At 29.2% G+C, this 15,493-nt stretch overlaps 2 protein-coding genes across 8 annotated transcripts; one reads left to right on the plus strand and one right to left on the minus strand.

The window, feature by feature from the left end:
• Nucleotides 1-1,804: 1,804 nt before the first annotated feature.
• Nucleotides 1,805-11,292, plus strand: LOC105253911 (glucose dehydrogenase [FAD, quinone]). 7 transcript variants are annotated; one of them, XM_025407571.1, is made up of 11 exons: nt 1,805-1,819; nt 5,780-5,990; nt 6,058-6,169; nt 6,331-6,465; nt 6,537-6,655; nt 6,728-6,895; nt 7,493-7,646; nt 8,440-8,600; nt 8,720-8,897; nt 10,170-10,374; nt 10,816-11,292. In XM_025407571.1, exons 2-11 carry the CDS (start codon nt 5,781-5,783, stop codon nt 11,057-11,059), a joined length of 1,686 nt encoding a protein of 561 aa, XP_025263356.1. In that variant the 5' UTR covers nt 1,805-1,819; nt 5,780; the 3' UTR covers nt 11,060-11,292. The 7 variants fall into 7 exon arrangements, with proteins under 7 accessions (XP_025263356.1, XP_011260567.1, XP_011260570.1 ...); XM_011262265.3 differs by lacking the exon at nt 1,805-1,819 and adding an exon at nt 5,285-5,471 and having other exon boundaries at nt 5,791-5,990; XM_011262268.3 differs by lacking the exon at nt 1,805-1,819 and adding an exon at nt 5,285-5,371 and having other exon boundaries at nt 5,791-5,990.
• Nucleotides 11,293-11,503: 211 nt separating this feature from the next.
• Nucleotides 11,504-12,908, minus strand: LOC105253912 (RNA-binding protein 7). The gene is made up of 2 exons (XM_011262271.3): nt 12,655-12,908; nt 11,504-12,184 (listed from the first exon to the last, which is right to left on the minus strand). Exons 1-2 carry the CDS (start codon nt 12,736-12,738, stop codon nt 11,570-11,572), a joined length of 699 nt encoding a protein of 232 aa, XP_011260573.1. The 5' UTR covers nt 12,739-12,908; the 3' UTR covers nt 11,504-11,569.
• Between the last annotated feature and the right edge of the window lie 2,585 nt (nt 12,909-15,493).

Below are 15,493 nucleotides of genomic sequence, written 5' to 3' on the forward strand. Positions count from 1 at the left end.
AACTGTCGTAACGATAAATATTTATCGAATCGTAATGATTCATTACTGCGAATAAAAATTGAAACAAGGGAAACGTAAAAGGGGACAAGAGAATTAAATATATTATGATTTTTTGATCATATTGATGCTTATTATAAACAATATTAAACAATATATAATTTAATCAAGAATGATAAAATGACAGGAATCCAACATATTAAATAATCACATCGATGTTTGCAATCTTTACGAACAATAATTATTATTTTAATATTTATAGTCACAAGTATATTCCATCCGTTTACTTTATTATTCCACTTGATCTAAATATCAATCTAAATATAATTGGGGGACATATAATACAATTGTGAGGGAACACGAAATAAAACACTCGAATTATAGATGCAAATAATTAGCATAACGAAGACTTCAAGATGAATGGTTTAATAAATAATCAATTAATCTTAATCAATGAATTAAAATACTTCTATAATTTAATATTCCGCGCACAAATATTTTATATTACAGAAAATATTTCAGCAACGAGAGACTTATCAATAACACTGTTTTTGACCTTGATAAACAGAATCGCGCTATTGTTAATATGTGACACGGCTTTATTATCATTCGCACAGAAACCTTGAGTAGTGACGAAAGAATGTTTCACATATTATCAAATTCCTTCTTCACATAACTTTGACGATATAAACAGTACCATGATAATGTTTCTGACGTACGATCATTCGGTCAATGGCTCTCGAGCAGTGAGGTAGTGACGTGAGACCTTCCATATATTATCAAATTCTTTCTTTAACTACAATTGCAAGTATAACGAGGAACTTTTCGTGAATGAGTGTAAGTGCAACGTGGAATTCAAATGACTGCAACCAGAATTGGAGTGCCATGAGAACAAAGTAAAACAAAAGAAAAAAAGAAGGTCTTGGAAATGGACGGATCAATAAGATGTAAAAAATTAATATTTTTATAAGTTATAAAATTTATATAGTATAATACAAAATTAATTATATATTATATTATATATAAAATTATATATAATATAATATAACCCTCCATGGGGTACACCTTGTCGCGGTGGGAGGGCTTAGTACTTGGATGGTGCCTTGAGGTTTATTTTAAATTTTTCATTTATGATAAATCTTAAGGTGCCTGAATAGGAAGCTAAATACCCTTTCGCGTCGTCGGTGCCATCAACGTGCCGCGGATGGCAAACGCTTTGTCAACGCGTTAGGTATATACATATTAGGAAGTGCCGTTAAAGGTATATATATATTAAGTATATACATCGCGCGATCAAATATAAAATTTTTAATCGCATCGAAACAGTGCGGGAGTGCCGTTCAGTATCGTGCGTAAAATAACGACAATAGCGATATAAAAATATCGCTCGCGAGTGCGGGAGTGTCGTTAAAAGTATCGCGCGCCAACAACATGAGAGGAGGAGGCCTCGGAGAGGCATCTTGCATCGGCGGAGCAATCTGATGGTGAATATTTATTATTTGTATATCAATTGTTATAAATTGTACGCATAATAATTCGATCTTATTATTTTAATGAATTAAAGAGAAAATTAGAGAAAAAGATTTTTATAAAAGTCATATAAAACTTTCTATTTAAAAAACAGTTTCAAAAATTTATAAAATATTTCCACACGTTTATCTCTGCTTATTATTTTGCACATTGGATGTAAAATTCCGAACGATAAAAATTTTTTGAAATATTGATTGTATTTTGTGAACATTGTTATAAATAAATTTTATATTTGTATGTTACAGACAACTAGCTTCGATAACAACAACTCCGCTTTTGCGCATCAGTGCTAGTGAGTGAGAAAAACTTTTATTTAACTTTAAGGTAACGAATTCGTAGAGATTGTAGACGTAGATGTACATTGTAGATTGTAGTAATTCGTTGCCTTAAAATGGATGAGCTAGGATTATTTAAATTAAATAACTTTTAATAAATTCTTTCGAAATGCTTTGCATCTATTGTGAAAATATATTGAAGTATTATAATTAAAAAAAGAGAATCAAGAAAAGAAAATATTTTGTAAAAATCTTGTCTAATTTATTAAATAAAGAGTACGCATTAATAATTTTATCAATTTTATCAATTTTTTATGCTACTTTATTTTTATAACTCACACTTATTTTATTCTAATTTCTTGTAGCTCATCCATCGTAGAATTTGTTTATAGATATTGTTTTTAACTTTACTTTAACTTAATATAAAGCCAAATGATTAATTAATTAAATAATTTGTAATATGATAAAGGTTATACACACACACACACATGAGTTTTATATTTTATTAGAAAATATCATATACAGAAATTTGTAGTAATTTGGCTTTAAGTTAAAATAAAATTATATTTAAATATTTAACGAACGATCAAAATCGAGCGATCGTTACGATGAGCGTGAAATATTTACGCTCATTTGCCGTTAATTAATCGGCAAAAGAAGAAGTGTGTGCGTATCTCCTTTTTCGATCTCTGATTAAATCGAGTAAGAAAGTGACCAGGATCAACGAAAAGTAAGTTCAACTGACCTGAAGAAACGCTTTACGTACAATAGTACGTAATGTCGGACATTTATTCACGCGATTAAAGCATGCGGTTAGAGAATGTAATTAGGACATATAATTTAAAATATATGTGATTAGAGATTAAAATATACGTGATTAGAAATAGGCTTTCCTCGAATAATTTTATTTAATCGAGAAATAGAATTATTACGACTATTAGGTGTTGATGAAGATTTTTTAATTTTCCTTTCAAGAAGTAGAGGATTGTTAGGGCTATTATGTGATTAATTTAGGTGATTAATATATTATGCATCTTTTAAAGAATCAGGAAATATAGGTTTAAATAATATTAGGGATAGATTAAAAAATATTTCAATAATTATATTATTAATATTAACAAGAGGTTTTTAAGGGGATGTTTAAGGGGTCAATATTTTTTGAGTGTTTTTTTATAGGTATTTTATTTATATAAGGATGAAAATTAAATTGCTAACACTCAATAATTTTTATAGTAATACAAATTTTTTGCGAAATTTTATATATGCGAGAGCTGAATTCTACCCCGGCGGGACCGTTAAAATAGATAAGGAGCATTTTCCCACGTAAAAAAAGGATTGTTAAGGCTGTTAGGTGATCATTAAAATTTTTTTAATATTCCTTTAATGCTAAAGAAAATATATTAAAATTCCAATAATCTTAGGGATTAATCATCGCTAATCTTGTCTGGACTATGTAAAAATTTTTAGTAAATTTTATATTATAAAATATCTATACCTGAGAACAAATGTCCATAGAAAGTATTCCGATGGACTCCATAGGAAGGAATAAGCATGACAAGTGATGGTAATTTTTATGATGTTAACACGAAGGAATACAATAAACCATAATAATCCAAGAACTCGAAGAAGAGAATATATTGGATAGAAATGCATAGTGATTGAAAATGATTAGAAAGTAAAATACAATATGCATACAACCTATTTATTAATAGTAATACTATTTTGTAATTATGTTAAATTTTATAATTTAGTACATTGTATTATATAAAGTATTAAGCACAAAAGTATTATGCTGGTATGAAAATTATAATAAAAATATAAATAGTGTTAGCATATGAATTCTTTATATTTTATATAAAGGAAGAGACTTAAAATATTTTGCAACATCTATATTTTTCGAGTCTTAAAAAAACTTCAGAGGAATCAGTGATTAATTTGACAAATTCTATACATATATTAATAATTAGATTGTTAAATAATTAAAAAAATGATTGATAGATATCAAAGATCAGTTTACTGATATTTAACAAGATTTATAGAAATACGATTAAAAATGTTTTTATCCCACAGCAGGCATTTTGTGTTTTGTAAATAAAAAGATATAAATATGACAATGAATATAGAAAAATATTTATTTCATCTTTGAATATTACAGTATCTTTCGCGATTGAATAATTTATTTACTATCAATTTACATACATAAAAATATCTTGTTATACAGCACTAATGCTATCGACATTTCGTGCTCATAGCACGGAACAAAACCAGAAATTGTGCACATTATATATTACCCTCTGAGAACATTTATGGATTTTGGCTTTGTAGTTCATGTCCACGTTTTCAATGTCCATAGAGGGAGTATCGCTTTCAGAGATCACCTAAAAGCAGGCCATGACATCTCTCAGTCTTCCCTCTGTCTCAAGTTTCTTTCTGATTTTGATTGGTCAATTACAACTCATAGGCCGGTATTCATAGGCCGGTATTCATAGTCCGATCTTATATTTGAGATCGTCTTAAGTTCGAGCTTGAAATGCTACGCAGCTATTTGATTGGTTGAATGAGGTCTTAAGTCAACCTCCAAGCAGACTTAAGACGATCTTAAATATAAGATCGGACTATGAATACCGGCCATAGTCCGATCTTATATTTAAGATCGTCTTAAGTCTGGTCCGAGGTTGACTTAAGACCTCCTTCAACCAATCAAATAGCTGCGTAGCATTTCAAGCTCGAACTTAAGACGATCTCAAATATAAGATCGGACTATGAATACCGGCCAATAGTCCGATCTAGAGAACCTCTAGGAGAGAGAATGGACAACTGATCATGTGACATGTGATCAAGCTTTTTCATGATTGGCTGGCAGAAAATGTATCAATTTTAGCTATTGCGACGCCAATGCAAAATATGATGACACACAAATAGGTTAATATATGTGTGTCATGTGTGTCCTATTTGTGTCATCATATTTTGCATTGGCGTCGCAATAGCTAAAATTGATACATTTTCTGCCAGCCAATCATGAAAAAGCTTGATCAGTTGTCCATTCTCTCTCCTAGAGGTTCTCTAGTCCGATCTTATATTTAAGATCGTCTTAAGTCTGCTTGGAGGTTGACTTAAGACCTCATTCAACCAATCAAATAGCTGCGTAGCATTTCAAGCTCGAACTTAAGACGATCTCAAATATAAGATCAGACTATGGCCGGTATTCATAGTCCGATCTTATATTTAAGATCGTCTTAAGTCTGCTTGGAGGTTGACTTAAGACCTCATTCAACCAATCAAATAGCTGCATAGCATTTCAAGCTCGAACTTAAGACGATCTCAAATATAAGATCGGACTATGAATACCGGCCTATGAATACCGGCCATAGTCTGTTCTTTTCAGCTGTACTGCTGCACTAATGCAATAAGTTAGAAAGAGACAAACATACATTCTTTCACTCTAACTAATTGCACTAGTGCAGCAGTGCAGCTGAAAAGAACAGACCCATAATGTGATTACGGTTTTAATCAAAATGTTTATTTTTACAAAATCACTATTGTCTGTCCTTATCGGCACATTTACGACGGTATTTTTTTTCTATATTCATTTTGCATATGTGTTGGATATATCTTTGCAATGGTTTTACAATAATGTTCAAGATATGCAAAAATATGATTATATTGTTGGTAGGTTATACAGTCTAGAATAAAAATTGAAATAGAGAAATAATAAAATATATAAATGCAAAAGCATTTTATCTAATAAGAACTTATAATTATTTATATAAGATATATCAAAACAATCATATCGATGAATATATTTTTAATTTAAAAATAATTCAATAATTTGTAAAATAATCAATTTTATTTCTTTATATTTATTTTTATTCGTATATCTAAAATCTGTATTTTCAAAACTAATTTGACTATTTTACTTATCTATTTATACTATTTTAAAAATGTAGTTTATATTGTTTATTTGTATATTTAATCAGAATGATTATAGTTGGTGCTGGTAGCGCTGGTACAATTCTAGCGACACAGCTAGCGGAGGATAAGCAAAAAATATTATTGCTAGAAGCAGGTGGTACAGCACCTTTTTTTCTTGATATACCACTCTTGGCCCCAATGATTCAAAAAACTGCCTATGATTGGCAATATATTACTGTACCTCAAAAACATGCATGTAAAGGTTTAATTAACAATGTAAATATATATGTTGAAATATGTATTGAAAAATGATGCACATATATTGTCACAAAGATTTTTACAGCAAAGCAGATGGCCTAGAGGTAAAATTGTTGGAGGAACAAGTCGCTTAAATTATATGGCTTATGTATTGGGACATCGATTGGATTATGAAATATGGTTTCCAGATTTTATGGGTACAAAGAAACTTTCATATTAATTTATATAGCATGTGTATGTGTGTGTACATATATATATACACATTCATATATATATTTATAGATCAGATATAGAGATATATTTAAATTATGCTTAAATTTATTTACACTTTATAAATTTTATGTATAATTATTTTTAGAGTCAATTGCAAAGATTAATAAATTAGTGAGCATTAATGAATTAAGATGGAGCTCTGATTTTGCTGATATATTTTTGGAAGCAATAAAAGAATTATATCACGATATAGGCGACATGAATTTGCGATTAGATACAGGTATCTATTTCTTATATAAAGTATCTCAGTTGCATGTTATATTTCTATTTACAATAATGTTTATTATTTAGGTTTTATGAAAGCTCAGTTGATGATGGAAAATGGTAGAAGATGGAGTTCAGACAAAGTTTTACGTCAGAAATCTAGTTATCCCAACTTGACCATACTTACTCATGCACGTGCCAACAAAGTAAATTCGAAGAACATTTTTCACATTGCTTTTTCATATACATATCAAAGCATAATTAATTAATTATTAAAGATACTAGTGAATTTGGATAAAGCTGAAGGAATTGAATTTCTTAGATTTGGTAATAAATATACAGCAATAGCAAAAAAAGGAATTATTCTAAGTGCTGGTGTAATTGAGAGTCCGAAGTTATTAATGTTATCTGGAATTGGACCAAAGAAACACTTAGAGGATTTGAATGTAAGTAATTTTTATTAACTAATTTAAAACATATATATTTGTTTTACAATTTATAATTTATTGTAAGTCTTATTTTGTCATAATAAAAATTTTAAAATAACACATATACAAGCATATATTGCATAACTTATATTAATAATATAATAAAATTTTCTCATTTCTCAAAAAGATCAGTATACACTTATTATAGAGATATATTATAAGATAATAAATCTTATATGAAATAATTAAAATGAAATAATTATTTAATTACTATTTTAATTACTATTTTTCATTACATTTTTTATTGTTTTCTGTAATAACTATCGTTATTTAGGATCAATTGAAAAATTGTAGTCGAACGCATCAGCTTCTTTCAAATTTGAATTTAGTTAAATAACGTTTTTTGTATTACGTTGTTTTATATGTTCACCATTAATGTTTGCCTTCTGATTATTATTACATCGTGTATACTTGATAAGGACCACAACCACATGGTCGAAACGTCGTATTAATAAACTTAATTTTTTGGCTAGTTTTGGTCGACTACAATTTTTCAATTGATCCTTTGATTACTCGACTAGCGATATTAAACTATTTACAATTATCATTATTTAGATTAGTGTGATTAATGATTTGCCAGTTGGTCAGACTTTAATGGATCATATATTAACTGGTCTCGATTTGATCATGCTTAATACAAGTCTTGGACTGAATTTTTCTGACATTTCTAATCCTATGTCGGCTCTTAATTATTTCCTTTTTGGAAGAGGTAAGAATATGCTAATACAAATATATCAAAACTATATATATATATATATACAGGGTGTCCCACCTAGAAGTGGCCACCCCCTTCTATCTTTTAAACTAAAAGAGATAGACCATAACAAATATATATGAAATTAAATGGCTTTAACTGAACTTTATTGTGAGTATCATGATTAAATGACAACATGACATATGTCAACCTCTAATGCAAGAGTCAGAAGTTGGCTATATCGCAGGGCCGAAAATGAAATGGTGGACGTCGCCCGCGATATTTCAAGTCGGAAAATCTCGTATAATATGTAAAATATTTACATTAAATCATACATCGTTATATTGGTTTCAAACAGCGCTACAACTTTTATTATATCAAAATATCTACATTATTATAAAAAAATTATATACCTCTCCGTTCTTTAATACAGATAAATTTTGTAATCAACCACTATACTCACAATAAAGTTCAGTTAAAGCCATTTAATTTCATATATATTTGTTATGGTCTATCTCTTTTAGTTTAAAAGATAAAAGGGGGTGGCCACTTCTAGGTGGGACACACCCTGTGTATATATATATATATATATATATATATATATATATATATATATATATATGCGCATAGTAATGTTTCTTTCATAAGTTAACTTGTTTTTATTTCTCATTAGATAGCTAAGTGATTAATAGCTATAGTAATTGATGAATAAAAAAATAATATGACTATAAGTAATTTTCATAAATACATATGTATTGCAGTTGTTACATTTTGACACATTGTAAAGATAATTTATCTATTTATTTAGGACCATGGACATCAGCAGGAGTTGAAGTATTAGGAACTTTTCATAGTGCATTACATACAAATAAATCCACAATACCAGATTTGCAATTAATGGTATTACCTCTTGGAGCAGCAAAAGACTATGGCTTCATTCTCAAAAGAGCAATGGGAATTTCGGATGAAGTATATAAAATAAAAAAATACAAATAATAAAGAATAGAAAATAGAGGGAACTGAAAGGAAAAGAAAATATTCAAATATTTCTTATGAGATCTTATTTCTCTATATATTTCTTTTTCCAGGTTTATAATAAATATTTTGATTCTCTTTCAAACGAAAATACAATTACAATCGCTCCTGTTTTACTACATCCTAAAAGTAGTGGAGAATTACTATTGCAGAGCAGCAATCCCTTTGATGAACCACTAATTGATCCGAAATATTTATCGAATAAGGAAGATATTGATACTCTTATAGAAGGTAATTAAATGCATACATAGTATATTAAAAAATAAAAATGCATATATATATATATATATAATATATATATATATATATATATATATATACAGGGTGTCAGGAAATTTTTGACCTTTACGAAGTAAGGAGATATAGAATGGCTCAAATTAAGAAGGAAAGACCTCTATTGTTTTGTGATTGTCGCAATAATTAACGAAAAATTAAATAAAGAAGATCGGCTAATGCGTGTGGCTAGAAGCACACGACGACGAAGGCGGTCTGACTGTAACATAATGGCGGGGCGGGGCGAAGCGGTGATTGAGGAGGGAAAGAGCGATGAGTGTGTAAGCGCGTGGCGAAGGCTCCTCCCCTCCCCAATCACCGCTTTGCCGCGCGTTTGAGCCAATCTACCTCCTTACTTCGTTAAGGTCAAAAATTCCCTGCCACCCTGTATAAAGAGTGTCCCAAAAGTCCCGGACCGGTCGAATATTTCATAAACCATGCACTTTAGAAAGAAATGTTTCAGACAAAAGTTGTATGACTTGAAGGGGGCCATCAGATAGTGGCAATGATTTGACATGGGAGAGTCATTTGAAAGTCACGTGAAGATCACCGTCAATTTCTTAAATGGAACCCCCTATTTTTTATTACATATTCGTATAGCTTATCTCGAAAGCTTTCCAAAGCACTATAATAAAGTATTTCTTCATTGAGTACTTTTCGAGTTATGAGGCTTGAAATCATTTCTTAATTTTGCATAAATCATAAAATATCTAGTAAAATATTCATTTTTCGATTATCTTACCTTAATAGTAATTAATTAGTATTATAGTATTATAGTAATTAGTATTATAGTAATAAATAGTATTAATTTTATGTATAAAATAATGAGTGGAATCAATTGATGTAAAGAAAACACATAGTATTATAGTAATTAGTATTATAGTAATAAATAGTATTAATTTTATGTACAAAATAATGAGAGGAATCAATTGATGTAAAGAAAACACATAGTTGTTTTAAAAAAAATATGTATTTGCAACTAACAATTCCATATTTTTTCTGAGGTGATCTTCACGTGACTTTCAAATGACTTTCCCATGTCAAATCATTGCCACTATCTAATGGCACCCTTCAAGGCATACAACTTTTGTTTGAAACATTTCTTTCGAAAGTGCATAGTTTATGAAATATTCGACCGGTCCGGGACTTTTGGGACACTCTGTATGTATGTATGTATGTATGTTTATGCAAATATATAGATATTTTTTAATCAATATTATATATGCTTAGGATTGTATTTTATAAAGAAACTTTTGAAGACGAATGCTTTGAAAAGTTATGGTGCATCTCTCAACAAGAAATGTTTTCCTGGCTGTGAAAATCATACATTTGACACTAGAGAGTATTGGAAGTGTTATGTGCAACATTTAACATTGACATCCTATCATCCAGTTGGTACATGCCGTATGAATGATGTCGTTGATAAATCATTCAGGTATTATTTATTTGATGAAATTAAAATTAGAACAAATGGAAACAAAGGAATAAAACAATTAAAACGAAAGATTAACATAAATCAAATGTAAGATGGAGATGTAATAACAATGCATGCTTTGTTTAGTGCTGGAAGACTGATAAATCAATCAAAAAAGAAATAGTGATTTTTACATTACATTTATCAATCTAATGAGAGAAAAATGATTTTAAATTAGAATTCATAAATTATATATAACAGGATTAGAATCTTTAATAAAAATTCAAATCTGTTGCTTTTATTTATTAATTTTAAATTGACTAGAGCATATATTTTTATTATTGCATATATTTTATTACTTGCATCTTGCACTTGACTCATTTGTATATGTTAAGTGCTTCAAATCTTTTATTACGACAAAATTTTTATCATGTATATACAAATATTATATTTGTATTGTAGAGTTTATAATACGAAAAATTTGTATGTCGTGGACGCATCGGTTCTTCCGTCTCTCCCAAGTGGAAATATCAATGCAGCTGTGCTTATGTTAGCACAAAGAGCTGCTCAGATTATTAAAGGTAAAAAGATAAAAGAGAAAAAAAATATGCAGAAGCAGTACAAATCATACAACATTTGTTATATATTTAATGTTTGTGTCAATATGTGTGATGTAGATACAAAAATAAAGCCTATAAGTAACTAAAATAGCATATTGAGTGTATTTATATAATAACGCACATGAAAAGTTGATTGTCATCAATATGATACATGTTTATTGTTATAATAATAAACAAAAAACACAAGATTTCCTTTAACTTCTATTAATGATATAGTAATGGTATTCTTCTCCCTTATGATATATAAATTTTTCTCAATAGAATTTTAAGTATGGCAAAAACACATTTGTTTTAGCAATTTATATGGAATTTACTTGTATTACACACACACACACACACACATACATATATATATATATATGTATGTATATATCAGTATGTTATATATTATATATTAAAAAGTAGAATTGTAAATAGAATTATAAATATTTACAAAATTATAGTTATATACTGAAAATTATATACCACTTATAATAAAATTATAATATATTCATTTCAAAGCAAAATAGAAGAAAAATGAAATCTATGCTTATTTTCTATTAAATTTAGAAATTGAGAAATCAATTAGTAAATAACAGATAAAAAAATCCTTATTACTAATGAGCCCATCTTTTCCTATTGTCATTATATCGGGAATAGCCATTGGAACGATGGGTGTTCCAATTATCTCTATTATGGTGTGATCTCTCATCTCTATAATGATCATTTTGTTCTCTGCTTCTTGCTCTATCTTTTTCTCTCTCTCTTTCTCGATTTCTGTCTCTGTTTCTTTCCTGATTTCTATCTCTCTCTTGTTTTCTATCTCTATTCCTTTGATAAGGATGATTTCTTCTATTCCTATCATCATTGCCAGTATTGTTTCCAATTGTATTTGTATCCAATTGTCTTGGATATGTCGGAATATTTTGTGAAATATGTGCAACAAACATTCCACCGCCACTCTGCAGTGCAGGATAATTTCCTAAGATCATTTGTTGCCCTAATTCTAACATGTGATTTATGTTGCGAACAGGATTCAAAGATTGTTCCACTTGTAGTGACTCAGCATTATTCCTTAGTTGCATATTAAGGGTACGATTATATAGTTCTGTACCATCAAATAAACGTAAAGCATATTCCACAGAATGTATATGTTTATATGTGATAAATGCAAATGGTCTTTGTTTGCCATCACGATCTTTAGGAATGCTTATCTTTTGTATAGGACCTCCCTAATATAACAAAAATATTTGTATTAACTTCATCTATATAATTTATATTTAATAACATGCTATTTTTAAAAACAATACTTTCTTAAAAGTATCTAATATATATATGTTTCATATTTATATTGTATTAAATACAAAATATAGTGTATACAAATCGAATTGCAATTAAAGATTAGCAAATAAATTGTATAAAATATTTGTAATGTTTATTTGAATAATTGAATTACAGTTATTATGATGTTATTTTATTAGAAGTATTATTTTAAAAAAAATAATAATTATAATAAAATTAATTATATAAAATTTAATAATTATATAATAATTAATAAAATTATTTGAATATACTTGAATATACTTGAAAAAAAGTTAGACAACTACTTTTGTCTTGATTTAACTTGTGAAAAAGATATTAATAGGATATTCATATAAATGTGCAATAATTTCATCTCTAATATACGAAGATATATACTAACTTGTAGGAACAATTCATAGAGAATATCTTCAGTTATTTTATCGCTCAGATTTCCACAATAAAGTGTGCGTGCATTGTCGTCCATTTTAAAATATACGCAAAATATTTTTTTTGCACTTTCTTTACCAACGGATCGATCAGGACTATCAAGAATAACTATCAGGAACCTCCTTTTATTTTCACTTTTTGATCTGCATTTATTTGTATATTTGCATTAAAAAAATTACCGTATTTTAAACAATTGTATACCATTAGGTTAGAATCTTAAAAATTATTCTCCCTCTCTCTCTCTCTCTCTCTCTCTCTCTCGCTCTTTCTTTCTCTCTCTCTTTGAATCATGGGGTCTGTTCTTTTCAGCTGCACTGCTGCACTAGTGCAATTAGTCAGAGTGAAAGAAAGTATGTTTGTCTCTTTCTAACTTATTGCACTAGTGCAGCAGTGCAGCTGAAAAGAACAGACCCATTATATATGAATATATATGGGTGGCATCCGATTGACCACTTCGCCAATTAGCTAATTCAAAATAGAACTCTCTGGCCGGTATTCATAGTCCGATCTTATATTTGAGATCGTCTTAAGTTCGAGCTTGAAATGCTATGCAGCTATTTGATTGGTTGAATGAGGTCTTAAGTCAACCTCCAAGCAGACTTAAGACGATCTTAAATATAAGATCGGACTATGAATACCGGCCTCTGATTGGTCAATCATTGCTGGTTACCCTAGGCCACGGTCTTAAGCCAGATCTACATTGGTCGCATCGTAACGTCACAAGTCGTAAGTTGTAGGCAATTGACCAATCATGGTTGATTATTTTTGAAATAATCGACTATGGTTGGTCAATTTGCCTACGACTTAAGCCGAATCTACATTGGTCGTATCTTTGACTATATACCTATTCTAATGGGCAGCCATTTTGCGATCCAAGATCTCTGCGCCTCTAGGTACTAAATGGCCAAAAGAAGAACTAATAATCATAAACGCAATTGATAAACGAATATAACTTTTTATTATAATTTCCAATTATTGCTCTTTAAATAATATTGTTTTTATAAAATTTTTTCTAACATAATTTAAATGTGATTTTCTAGTAAATTCTTTCCCGAAATAAAATTTTATTTTTAAATACAATTCTATAATTGTTTTTATTAATTCATACTTGTGATTGTCCATCAAGTCATTATTCATTAAATGTATATTAAAATTGTTAAAAACTTTGTTAAGATTTATATTTCTTATTACATTTACACTTATTTTTTGAAACGCTTTATATTTTGAGCTCCCAGACAGCACAGGACATCCTATGGACATTCATTTTATGTCCATTTTACGTCCGTACGTCCATGGACATGAAATGACTGTTCATCGTACATCCGATTCGGGACATCCGTTAACGGCCAATATTTGGACGTCCACAAAATGTCCGATCTTGGACATCAAAGTTTCGCGCGAGCACGCAAGGATGTGTTAGTTCGTTCGTTTACCGCTATGCGACGTGCGATGCGCTATCTTTCTCGTATTTAAGTTTTAGTTATAAGAATTATATAAAGTTTGCAAAGAGTAACAAATAAGATTAAAAATATACTGTTCAATTTAATTTGTGATCTCAATACAAGAGTTTCAGATATTAAATTGATTTTATAAGTCGTACAAGTAAATGTCCGGCAAATAAACGAAAATAATCCGGTACTTATTTAAACTTGCTTGTTGCACTTTACATTTTAAATTACCTATTTAAAATGTAGAGTGCAATAAGCAAGTATAAATATAAATAAAATTTTTACATGAATTTTATGTAAAGTTTTATATGAAATAGATAAATTATACTATTTTATTATATTATTTAATTTTGTTGGGCCAAAGAATTTTTTATGTTTTAAATGTTATGAAGGATACATAATGCTATTTATTTATGTATAATAAAGAACAATTTTTTATATATGATTAAATTAGGTCAAAATCCATACATAATTATATCTACACAATTATACATAATTAAATATAAATTTTTTTCTGAGTTTATGAATTTTTGATATTTATTCCAATAATAATTTGAAAGAGTAAGACACTGAAAATGATGTCCATTTTAAGTCCTTTTTTGGATTGTTTTTTGGACATCCGAAGTAGTGAATAACCGACGTCTTATGGATGTCCAATGGATATCCGTCGGACTTAATTCAGACATCTTATGGACGTCCACATGTCCAAACTCGAATGTCCATTGGACGTCCATAGGAGTTCCATGTGCTATCTGGGCTATTACATCATTTTACGTAACAATAGCGAACCATTTTTTATTTTTTTAAAAGCTTATAATACTTTTTTCACTTTTTTTCACTCACTTCTTCTCTTAATTCACAGTCAGAATCACAGAACTGGTCAGAACTCAGACCATGGCCGGTATTCATAGTCCGATCTTATATTTAAGATCGTCTTATGGTGCGGTCCCATGATACGGAACGTATGCGCAATGCGGAATTGGCGGAACGAAGTTCGTCCAATCACAGACATTCCGTCAATTGCGTTCCGTTGAAATATATTTTCTTATGTCCCATGCGGAGATGGAAAACGGAAACGCAATTGGTGTTGGCCAATCACAAGATTCTTTCCCATAGATTTTTTTGTTGTCTATATCGGAACAGCGTACATTATTGGCTCGCGCAAATTACGCTTCCGTATTTTCCGCTGCATGGGACATAGGAAATACAAATTTATGCGGATCGGATTCACACATATATGTCAAAAAATTCATGAATTTCATATATAACTTTCAAAACTGACAACAACTTAATATTGAATATGGATTCTGAAAAATTGTTTATTATTATTTGTGGATTGTTAAG

This window comes from Camponotus floridanus, unplaced genomic scaffold (assembly GCF_003227725.1).
Source record: "Camponotus floridanus strain SB8 unplaced genomic scaffold, Cflo_v7.5 scaffold18, whole genome shotgun sequence".
NCBI lineage: Eukaryota > Metazoa > Arthropoda > Insecta > Hymenoptera > Formicidae > Camponotus > Camponotus floridanus.